Raw genomic sequence first — 12333 nt, 5'->3', positions numbered from 1 at the left:
ATCTAGGCTACAAAAATCATGTGGTCTCTACACAAAAATCATGTGGTCTCCGGTGACACTTTATCCTGACCGTATTCACACACATGCAAGTACCTCTCTTGACTTTTCCTTCCGTGATTATTTAATGCTTCATAACTCACACAGCTGAATGTATGATTCCACTGGGAAGTATTGTGCTCATGATAATGTTTGAAAGTTCAATCTTTAGTATTTGATCTGTGGTGCATATTCAAAGATGCATGTCACTGAATGGTGTTATACTCATTAAGTGACAATAAACATGTACTTGTGAACTGGAACAAAGAGTACTAACAGCTAAAGATAGCACAGCTTAGCACAGACCAAGCCCACTTATGCAAGCCTGCCATGTCAATTTAGACAATGGGATATCTAACATCATGAATAAGTTTTCTTCTCCCCAAGTTTTCCAAATGTATCCCATGACGGTGCTCATGTCTACTTTTTCTCCTTGTTTTACAGGTTTTTCATTACTCGTATACGGCTTCATATGTGATATACAACATACGTACGAGGTAAGATGGTGTTATATAGATGCTGTTCTGTGCCATGTAATGGTGCAAATGTGTTCAAGTAAAATGTTTACCTTTTTTCAAGGGAAGTTTGGGAGTTAAACCCTCCGGAGGTAGAGGATTCAGTTTTACAGTATGCAGCATGGGGTGTACAAGGCCAGCAACTGGTAAGACAAATAATTTTCATATTTATCTGCGGTTGTGCTTTAAAGGGGCTGTTAAGTGGGGGGATAAAATATAAAGGAATGATGGTTATTATTATGGATTTCTAAGCATTTAGTCCTTTTATATGTTCTAATCCACTTGAGGTTTCCTTTCAAATAAGGATCTACTGCACAAACATTTGAGAATAAGGAGACAAAACACTAGATTTCAGATTAAATAAACAACTTTATTCATTAATTAACCTGCAGTAGGTTGTGATATATATACCTATCTACCAGCATCCCCATGAACTTGTGATGTAGTTGGCTGAATGGCACCTCTGCCCACAGAGCAAGCCACGTATCCTTCACACCTCACATATCCAGTGACCATCCCTTTGGGCTTATTATTTTTTCTTGTTGAAGTAGACAAGCCCTTGTCCTTATTTTGAGCTCAGTAGCTCTGAGAGACAAGTCTAGGGATTCCACATTTACTGTCTAAGTGACATCTCTTGAGTGCTCCCAGGGAGGAAAAGAGAGTATAATTGCAAAGAAGTATAAATCTTGGAAAATTAGAATATCGTGGAAAAGTTCATTTATTTCAGTAATTCAACTTAAAAGGTGAAACTAATATATGAGATAGACTCATGACATGCAAAGCGAGATGTGTCAAGCCTTTATTTGTTATAATTGTGATGATCATGGCGTACAGCTGATGAAAACCCCAAATTAACAATCTCAGAAAATTAGAATATTAAATGAAATCAGCAAAACAAGGATTGCAAATAGACCAGTATTGGACCTCTGAGAAGTAGAAGCATGCAAATGTACTCAGTACTTGGTTTGGGCCCCTTTTGCATCAATTACTGCCTTAATGTGGCGTGGCATGGATGCTATCAGCCTGTGGCACTGCTGAGATGTTATGGAAGACCAGGATGCTTCAATAGCAGCCTTCAGCTCTTCTGCATTGCTCGTTCTCATGTCTCTCATCTGTCTCTTGTTAATGCCCCATAGATTCTCTATGGGGTTCAGGTCAGGCACGTTTGCTGGCCAATCAAGCACAGTAATCCCATGGGCATTGAACCAGGTTTTGGTACTTTTGGCAGTGTGGGTAGGTGCCAAAGTCCTGCTGGAAAATGAAGTCAGCAACCCCATAAAGCTCGTCTGTGGAAGGAAGCATGAAGTGCTCCAAAATCTCCTGGTAGATGGCTGTGTTGACCTGTGTTGACCCTGAACTCAATGAAGCACAGTGGACCAACACCAGCTGATGACATGGCTTCCCAAATCAACACAGACTGTGGAAACTTCACACTGGACTTCAAGCATCTGGCATTGTGTGCCTCCCCATTTTTCCTCCAGACTCTGGGTCCTTGGTTTCCAAATGAGATGCAAAAGCTGCTCTCATCAGAAAAGAGATTTGGTGAACCATGTCATCAGCTGGCCCAATCCCAGCTTTCTTGCCATCCAACAACATTTTTACAAGTTCTTTTGCAGGGCTTGTTGTGAAATTAAGTCCAAATGTTGAAAAGAAAGGAATACCCATCAATGGAGGTGGGTAGGTCAAATATTTTATTGAGGTGGGCCAAAGGGACCTGGGCCCTTAGGAGTTGGTGAAAACACACACATATTCAAAAATGAGTATGTTTTATTGTTGCCTTGGGTTGTGATCTTGGAGCTGGGCACACACATGCAGCTTCTGATAAGAGACAGAAATTTTCTAATAGTCTATACAGTCAAGCACTTGGTAAGGATATACTGCTTCATGTATCGTTAATCAAGATTGCATGAATGGTGAAAAATGCCTCTGGTTAGGATGTATCACATTAAACAAATAGGGGCAGGAAACAGTGCTGAAGGGAGAAGTAATTGCATCCATCTGGAACATGATTGGTAATGTTTAAATAATTAACTATGCTAATTTATCAATACATCAGAGCATAACGACAGAATTAAATATGTCGGAAATATGAGGAGAGCAACTAACTGAAGCATGCACTCTTGACAGAAAGGCAGGTAAAAGTACAGAAGACATAAAGGTTTCCCTATATATACTGCAAGATGTTACCAGGAAGAGTGGGCTTCTTTCTTCACACTTGGCTATATAACACAGGCAGCTAACAATATAATGGAACATAACCAAGAACACCCTTTGTGACTGTTGCTTCATCAAATTGCACATCCCTGAAACATTTGAAAAAGACTGTGTGTGTGTGTGTGTGTGTGTGTGTGTGTAAAAGCACTAGAAGCAAAGAATGATTTTGTCTAATTGTTACGTATGGAAGGGTAGGGAAATATTTGAACAGATAAACAAGATGGCTAGGAATTAAGATTCCTGGGGGGGGGGGAGAAGGCTGATGTCATGCATTTTGGCTAAACATAGACTTGGAATCATAACCTTATGCAATTGTCTAAGAGGTGCACAGTTGTGTTGGTGTAAAATATGAGCTTCTGATACTGTAACAAAAAAATTCCTTCCAGTAGCACCTTAAAGACCAACTAAGTCAGTTTTTGGTATGAGCTTTCGTGTGCATGCACACTTCTTCAGATACACTGAAACAGAATCAACCCTAAAGGAGCAATCAACCAGCAATTGGGCTAGGACTTACACCTGTGGTCAATAAAGTTGTGGCCATATTTATCTCAAGCTCTTTTCCTATCTTTACTGGTATTCTCACACCGCCTGCCCCCCGTGAACCCGGGCTCACTGCGTCTGGTCTTGCAATCCAGACAACCAGCTTTTATATGTATATGGTGGTAAGTTACCACTTGGCAAATGGTAATGCCACATTAAGCTATGGTTTCTCCATGTTACCTGCTCTTTTGGTCTTTGGTTTTGTTTGCTAGCAAAGGGGAGTGGGGACAACTTAGAAGATGTGTTGCAGAAAGTATTGTCACTTTTTAGGGAACACTAATAGCTCAGTTGTCCCCAAAGCAAGTTTTCAAGGAAACAGTTAGCTTCTTCCCATCTTCACTCCACAGCGCTGAGGCAGTTGCTGAGTTACAGGGAAGACAATAGCAAGACAGGTATATGCTATTTGCCTTCTGTATATTGTCTCTGTTGGGAAAGATGGAGGGCACAAGGAGAAGGGGACGACAGAGGATGAGATGGTTGGACAGTGTTCTCGAAGCTGCAAACATGAGTCTGACCAAACTGCAGGAGGCAGTGGAAGACAGGAGTGCCTGGCGTGCTCTGGTCCATGGGGTCACGAAGAGTCGGACACGACTAAACGACTAAACAACAAATATTGTCTCAGGAATGGGATCTTTTCCATCCTTCCAATCTTCCTTTATCCTAAGCATATATTTCTTCTGGTGTGAGTTCTGGCCTATTCTAAGAGCATTCGTGGTCTCTCAAACATTTAGGTTTTTCATTGGTGTTGCATATTTATTTTCTAAACTCTGCCCTTGTTTATTTTTTTTTAAAGTTTGCTTTTCTGTTAAATCAGATCAACACATGCTATATTACAGTCAAACATAGGATAATAAGAAAGGAATAGCATAAATATAAGACGTATATAGTTGAATAGATACAAATACCAGCTTTTCAGGCAGAGGTGGTAATATAAATTGGGAAAACAACACTGGAGGAAAGGTTTCACTTTTTTAAAAAAAATCCCAATGCAATTGCTCCATTCCAGTTTGGAAAATTGGATTAGAAGAAACACCCAGAAGCAGATATGAATATTTGTCTCTCGGAGAGATAAACCACAAGCCTGAGTTTTAATGTAATGCTAAGCCAAATGATGGCTTAGGTCCAGTAGTACAGGAGCAGTTCAGAAGGAGGAGCAAAACAGCCGTGAATTTGCCTGTTAGTAACCACATTCTCATGTGCCTATGTTTAGCCATTTGGCTTAATGTTAGCTGAAAACCAGGTCTACTTCTGTTCATTTTTTAAATCTTTGGAAATTCTCCAATCAACCTGTATAAAAGGTTTAGCGTCCCTGATTCTTGCATTTGCTTGCATCCTTAGGAATCATGGTGGAATAGCACGCTGGATAAATCATTTCATTGTAGAAGCCTAATTCCTATTAGTTATATAACAAATTTCAACTTTCAAAATATAGTTATCACACAATGTAACACATCTGTTGTGGGGGTTTTTGGGAAAATACTGAGTTACAAGTTTATATCACCATAATTAGTATTTAGTACCCTTGGAATTTTTAGAATACTCTGTTGGGATTTTTTTAAATTTATTTGCAATGTAAAGAGGGGGAAATATGACAAAGTTCATGAGCCAAGTGGGAAATTAATTAATGATAATGAAACCTCTTTATAAATAAATATTTTAAAGGTGCTATTTTTATTTGTGGTGTTTTTTTCAAAGCCTTTTGCTAAGCTGCTAGATGAAACAGCATTAAATCATGAATAGAACTATCAAAAGATTTCCTGAATACTTATTTTTCATTCTTGTCCTAATGAGACAAATAGTAATAGCAGTGACAGAAAGATAAAATGCTTATTGAATATATTATGAAAACCATGTGTTGATAACTGAGTTGTAATTAGGAATCAACCCCAGGAATTTTTTTTTTAATGGATGTGGGTAAAGAGTTTCCAGCCACGCTCCCTAATTGCATTTGTGTGCACTTGTCTTTATATGTGACTTATTGGGGCATCTGAGGGATTATTTGTGAGAAAAATGCATGGTTAGATGACGAAGGCTCATCTAATAAGAACCCTTAAGGAGTCTGCAACTGTTCCTTTCAGATACATCAAAGCCAGTTTGGTGTGAATTCATCATTTACTTACTTAATTACCAGAGCTTCACATTTTAATATAAGCATTGACTTTCACAAGAAAATAACACAAAGCAAGCAGATCCTTGTTGTAGCAGCAGAAATTCTGCAATTCCAGCAATTCCTACTTTGGGAGGCTAAATCTGTATAGCTGCCATTGCAGAGGGAAATCAGCTTTGAATGTGGACTTTGTTGCATTCTTTAGAGACCTGATTTCATTTCTGCATTGATTCTTGCCCCTTCACTGCATCAATTCTTTCAAACTATGTCATTAAATACTTCCTAAATTTTGCAGGGTGGGTCACTGAATTCCAAGCTAGGTGGTTTTTCCCCCTGAGCACCAGATGTACCGTATTTTTCGCTCTATAAGACGCACCAGACCACAGGACGCACCTAGTTTTTGGAGGAGGAAAACAAGAAAAATAATATTCTGAATCTCGAAAGCCAGAACAGCAAGAGGGATCACTGCGCAGTGAAAGCAGCAATCCCTCTTGCTGTTCTGGCTTCTGGGATAGCTGCGCAGCCTGCATTCACTCCATAAGACGCACACACATTTCCCCTCACTTTTTAGAAGTGAAAAAGTGAGTCTTATAGAGCAAAAAATACGGTATGTTCAAACCACAGTTAAATGCAAAAAATTGCATCTGCATGACTAACTCAGAGCATCCCCCATAAACAGTATTTTTATTTTTATTTGCTTCAAACTGCATGCCATACATTGTCTCCTTTATAATGATGGCTGTGTTTTGGCTATAACAACAGTGGCCTGTCTCATATCCAATTCCAAAGTTTTGGAGTATATTTATTTGCACAAGCAATTCTGAGACCACCTGGGACCTGCTTTATGTCAGTTCTTGCCACAACTCAGCTTATTCAAAAGTATGTCTGTATGTTGAGGGTGGGGAGAGACATTTCTAGCTGTGTTCTGATGAATATGTGTCATTCCATGTCCCGGATATGCGTAACCAATGAAACACCAATTGAGATGTAATAGTCCTCTAGGTAATGTGCAGTTGTAAAAATTATAATGCTAAAGCACAACTGTCAGATAGATAATGGCATTGCTGCAACTCAAGCAGAGCAGAGATAATACAGAGCCCTTTCCCGTTTTCTTAAGATTCTATATACCACACTTATCCTAGCCACATTTAGGGGTTTTGCCCAATGAGCTGTGATAGACTAATGAGATTCTGAGAAAGAAACAAAGTACCTTTAATGAACCTATCTGAATACACCTCTCCCACTCCCATATATTTTATGTTTTTGTCTTAATTAAGGACTCCCACTGTGACAAGCTGTAATTGTATCATTCACATTGCTTAGAAGAAGAAGTACCACTGGTGAATGGGTGAAATAATTGCTGGTATTTATTATGATTGTGCATTGTTATTTGATAATGGTGTCACTGTCAATGTTACATGTAGGTTTTGAACACAAAGCATACAAGACATGGACAAGTTTTCTGCTATCTCTGTATTTCTGAAGCAAGGGGAAGATTTGTTGATCACACTCCTTTTTAAGGTTAACCTTTTAGATCACTTGAATTTGATGACATGTTTCAGAAGTTTAAAAGTCCTTCAGGATATTTTTATTTATTCATTTATTTTTTTATTATTTGTATCATTTATACCCTACCCTACATCCAGAGATTTTGTGACTGGTGAAAAGAATATCAGTCTAAAAATGTACACTCCCTAATAATTAAGAGCAGAATAAAATGCACCTAACAATTCATCACAGAAACTGTCATTCCAGCTGGGCATTATTACTTTCAAAGGTATGACTGAAGAGCCACATTTTAAGGTACATCTGAGTGAAAGAGTAGATACTTGCTAAATTTCAAAGGGGAGAGTATTCCACAATTAAGGTATCACATTTTTTCCTGTTTATGGTGCTTTTTTATTATTATGAGGAATACTTTGATTATAAATAAGGATATGATGGGTTGCCCCAAATATATTAAGGATGAATGTCGAGCATTCACTTCGGTCTTAAGATAAAGGTTGTAATTCTGGGGGTATAGGATATAACAAATCCAGATTCAGATTATAAACATTCAGATTCAAATCCAGATTCAGAATCTCATCTGATTCAGATTCAGAACATAGCTTCTTTGGAATTTCAGCTTTAATTGTATTGATGTATGTTTCCAGCCTGGAACAGAAAAACTTGAAAGTGCATGTCAAGTGATGGCTGAAAGCTTAGTAATGAAAATTGTGATCTACACAGCCAGCCTTCCTTTGTCTCTTTATCTTTTACTCTCCCTTGTCTAGCGTGGCATATGTATTCAATTAGTGATGCAAGGAGTGCATGTCTGGACTGTGGATGCAGTGGTTGATCAGCAGAGCCTAAGTGGTCACATCAGGTTTGGATTGCTGGCTTAGGCTGTGATTCTATACACATTTCATTAGAATTCTGTTTCATTGAACTCAGGGGAGTAGCATCTGAGTTTGCATGTCTAGAATTATCTGCACATATTAAGTACAGGTGGTGGCCATTTTGTGTGGGGGTTCTGTTCCCGACCCAGATGTGCATCAGCGGAGTGTACATAAGTGTGACCCGCCCCATTATACCCCACCCTGCTCCCTTCTGGGTCCAAAAGGACCTGGACGTAAGCAATCATGCTCACGCCTAAAATGGTTACCACCTGTATAAAAGTTGGTCTCTTCTTATTTTGTTACATTGGGTTTATAATTTGATACCCACTTACCTTGGATTAAGCTTCATGGGACTCAAGATGACTTCAGCATACTTCTGAATATATACTTCTGAGTATATGTGTATTATGGATTGCATGGTAAAGAAACATGTTAATAATTATTCCAGACTTCAAAGAAATTCATGTTTTATCTCAATGTTGAGCATTGCATATTGATGACCAGGACAACATGATTCTTGTCCATTTACTTGTGATGGATTAATTGGATATGCAACTTGTTCATATGGGAAAACATCTTGAAGGCTTTAAATCATTCAGCTAATTAGCTGGCAATATCACATCAAGGAGAGATGTCATATAGGCTAGACTTTTAATGTAATGGGAGCTGAAGAATTGGATCTTTAGTTATTTGTGTCATGGATGATAGAGAAGCTGATTACCTGAATATAAGCAGGATATCCTGACAACATTTATTCCTGGAAATCAACATGGAGTATATTTCACTTTGTAACCATCCAGTAATTTCAATAATAAAATGATCTTCATCATGTTGCAGTAGATTTCACCATTTAGATTTGCCATGCTCCGTTGGCCTTGTTCACTTCCTTTTGATGTTCCTATTTGTTCTCCATTTTTAGGAAAATGGAAGAGTGCAAGCTAAACAATGAGAACCTTTATTACATGTCTTTCAGTATTTACACTCTTGGGGTGACAATATTTTTACTGACCCTTTTATATTTTTTGCGCAGTCCACATTCTGTATAAAACTAGATTTTAGTCTGATGGAACCAAAGATTCTGCCGCTTTATTTTGACTTAATAAATACCCATTTTGTGAACATTTTACCTGGCTGTGAAATGTGATCTTTTGGGTTGATTTTTCACCACTGTTTGACACACAACTTCTTTTCAGCACTTTGCTGCATTTTTCTGTGGGCCCAGTACTAGTCCTGTCTTACAATATTATATAATACACAAAAGTTAAAAAATATAAGAAATAAGACAATAAAATAAACAAGCAGGACTGACAAGAATACAAGATTAATATTCTCAGTAATATACTATGGTTAGAATATTCCCATATGTTTATTGCAAATCACACAAAAAAGTTTCAGTGAGGTGTGAATTCTTGTGTACTCACTACATCAAGACATCAGACATTTGTTATTATCTGTTAGTCTAGAACATTAAGTTTTAAGGAGGTTATCAAACCTGGTTTGCAGAGGGTAAATTGTCACAAAACCTACTGATCCTTGAAACGTACAATGAATAATTCCATTATCTTTGATGGTGCATTCTACTTATCCAATTGCAATCCTCTTTTCCCATCAATCAGCTGATAAAATGACACTGACCTTTAAAGCCCTAAATGGCTTGGGTCCAAAGTACCTCAGCAAGAGTCTGAATAGTTTTTACTGCATTTGTGACTTTTGTATTAAAAGCCATTTGGTGGGAGTAATCTAACGGATGGAACAGTGTGATAAAAAATCTTTCTCCTCTGCCATCAACCTAGCTAAATTCACACTTACACTCAGCCTAGGAATCCCAAGGGCCTCTTCTGTGCTTTTGATGCTTTGCAAAAGCCTATGCCTATCCCTCCCTCGCTTTCTGCATACCCTCCAACATTTTTCTGATGAAAATAGGGACGTCCTATTGCATAATGATAATTTTACTATTTATACCCCACACATCTTATTAGTTGCCCCTGCACTCTAGGCAGCTTCCTATATTAAAAAACATAATAAAACATTAAACATAAAAAAAAATCCTTATACAGTGGTACCTCGGGTTACATACGCTCCAGGTTACAGATGCTTCAGGTTACAGACTCCGCTAACCCAGAAATATTACCTCGGGTTAAGAACTTTGCTTCAGGATGAGAACAGAAATTGTGCAGTGGCAGCGCAGCGGCAGCAGGAGGTCCCATTAGCTAAAGTGGTGCTTCAGGTTAAGAACAGTTTCAGGTTAAGAATGGACCTCCAGAACGAATTAAGTTCTTAACCTGAGGTACCACTGTACAGGGCTTCCTTCAGACAGCTCGGGTGTTGGATAACTCCATACCCTCCAATATTTCTTCAATGAAAATAGGGGTATCCTAAAGAAAAGCGGGACATTCCAGGATCAATTCAGAAACCGGGGTGGCTTCTCTAAATCAGGGACATCCCTGGAAAATAGGGGCACTTGGAGAGTCTGCCTCTGCTCAACATTTTGCCGCCTTCAGTGCCTAAATACAACCCATCTGTATTGACCTCCTGAAAAGGAATATGACTTTCAGCCATTTTTGTACTTAATTTTGGGTTCAGTCTTGCTCAGTTTGACTGTGTACTGATGTTCCCCTACTGGGAACAGGCACACAAAGCCAAGTGCAGAGTGTGACTGATTGAAAGCTCCTTTGCAAATGGCTCTGCACTACTCTTTGCAGAAGCTGCCTGCCTTTCCTTATCCCCCCGCCCCCCGCTACCTGATGTCCCATCTTATGATAGCCTTAGACTACCCCAGATTGCTTCAGGTTTGCCGACCCTGAGCTCTATCAACTCGTGCCCAACTCAGTTTCGGATTCGGCTAGATCCCAGTGCACAGGCCTATAACCAAAATGCTCTGGGTAGAGCATGTAAAATTGTAACATGAAATGTAACACATAATGCACAACCATGGGAACACAGTTACAATACAAAATTCGCCACAGCAAAGATGAACTTCAAGAAGCCTGGGGTTGGGCAATATTTAAAAGCATATAAAAAGCCACAAAAAGGGCTGCTAAGTAATAATAAAAATAAAAAAATTCTGAGAGAATTTAAAAAGACCTTGTGCAAGAAAGCACAATGCCTGGCACAGATGTACGTACACCTCTACATTTCAATAGTCTTTCTCTCTTCTTACACAGTGGTCTTGAACAGAGGCAGAAAAAGTTCTTTTGCATGCAGAAGAGGCCTTCAGCTTACAGAAGGGCACCTGCTCATTCAACCCGTTGATTCTTGTGAGTGTGTCTAACATAAACACCATCCCTGAGCGATCTCACCTCATGGCATAAAGCTTATGCAGTACTTTTAGAGAGGAAAAGGCTTGAAGTACATTGTGGCAGAGAATTTCCTTTGTCCTTTATCTGCAAGGGGTGTGTTTGTCAAGAACTTGTGAGGTAACCTGATTGCATAATAATAAGCTTACTGTTCCTAGATGAGTACTGATTGCTTGAGTTTAAGAAGACAATGGAGCCAAAATAGTTTAGAGATATCATGCTATGGTATTCTAGCTCAAACTGCCTTATAATAATATAGTCTTTTAACTTGCCTTTTTATATTGTCTTTGGAGAGAGAGTGTGTGTGCATGCACATGCTTGGAAATAGTGCTGCTATTCTCTTCATTTGATTAATGTTTGCAGTGGGCACTAAGAATTCTTCTCCTTAAAGCAGTGGTTTTCAGCTGGCGACCCACAGCTCACTGGGGAGACTCGAAGAATGTTCAGAGGTGCCACAGCTAACCTTTCTTTCCTCCTTTTCCTCCTTGCCACTGCCTTCCCCTTCCCCTTCCTTGTTCCTGCCTACTCTCGCCAATCCACACCGCCTTCTCCCAGATATGTCCTAGATTCTTAGTCGTTTTCTTACAATAGCTTTTTTATTTATTTGACACCTACAAGATTTTGGTATCTTGCAGTTCTGTGGACAGGTTTATACAATCTCAAATTTTCAATAGTGCAACCTGTGCAAGCAAGAAGAAAAATGACAAACATTGTCCTTCACTTTCTTTATAAACATCTACTATTATAGGCAAAACAAAACTTACCCATATTTTTTAGATAAGTGACTATTCACATTTTGTACATTTACAATTTTAAACAGCTCCAGGATAAACTCTACAATGTCTTACAACATAAACAAAAGTATTCAAGTTACGGGGCAACGGGGGGAAAAATCAACCCAGCATACACATCGGAACCCTCACGTGCTGCTGCCCCCCCTCCCCCCATGTCTAATTTACAGCTCAAGTATTGAGTAACAAAAAATGAAAACTTTTTTTAAAAGGGCTGTAATGTGAAATGGAAGTAAATTTGCACTTGTGTTTCCTAAAAACCTCACTGGATAAAGGAAACATTTGAAAAGGAAAGAAAAAAGAAAATAAATCAGGCTTTTTTAAAGCCATTCTTGCAGCACACAATTAGGAACACCATTAACACATTTTTAAAAAGGAACTTTAAAAATTTAAGATGTTTTCATCACACACGCACACAAACAAACATGTTGCAGATTCAAATATATAACCTCTAGA

General features: G+C 38.7%; 1 protein-coding gene across 3 annotated transcripts in view; it reads left to right on the top strand.

Moving 5' to 3' along the window:
- DPP10 (dipeptidyl peptidase like 10) overlaps positions 1–12333 on the top strand; it is a 603190-nt gene that overhangs the window by 533337 nt on the left and 57520 nt on the right. For all 3 annotated transcript variants that reach the window (XM_079993430.1, XM_079993429.1, XM_079993431.1), the window contains 2 exons: positions 481–533; positions 616–697. In XM_079993430.1, coding sequence (XP_079849556.1) covers positions 481–533; positions 616–697 — 135 coding nt within the window. The remainder of the gene's footprint in view (positions 1–480; positions 534–615; positions 698–12333) is intronic.

Source organism: Podarcis cretensis (assembly GCF_951804945.1).
Source record: "Podarcis cretensis genome assembly, chromosome: 1".
Taxonomy (NCBI): domain Eukaryota; kingdom Metazoa; phylum Chordata; class Lepidosauria; order Squamata; family Lacertidae; genus Podarcis; species Podarcis cretensis.
The sequence above is the reverse complement of the archived record's forward strand: the minus strand, read 5'-3'. Positions and strand labels throughout refer to the sequence as shown.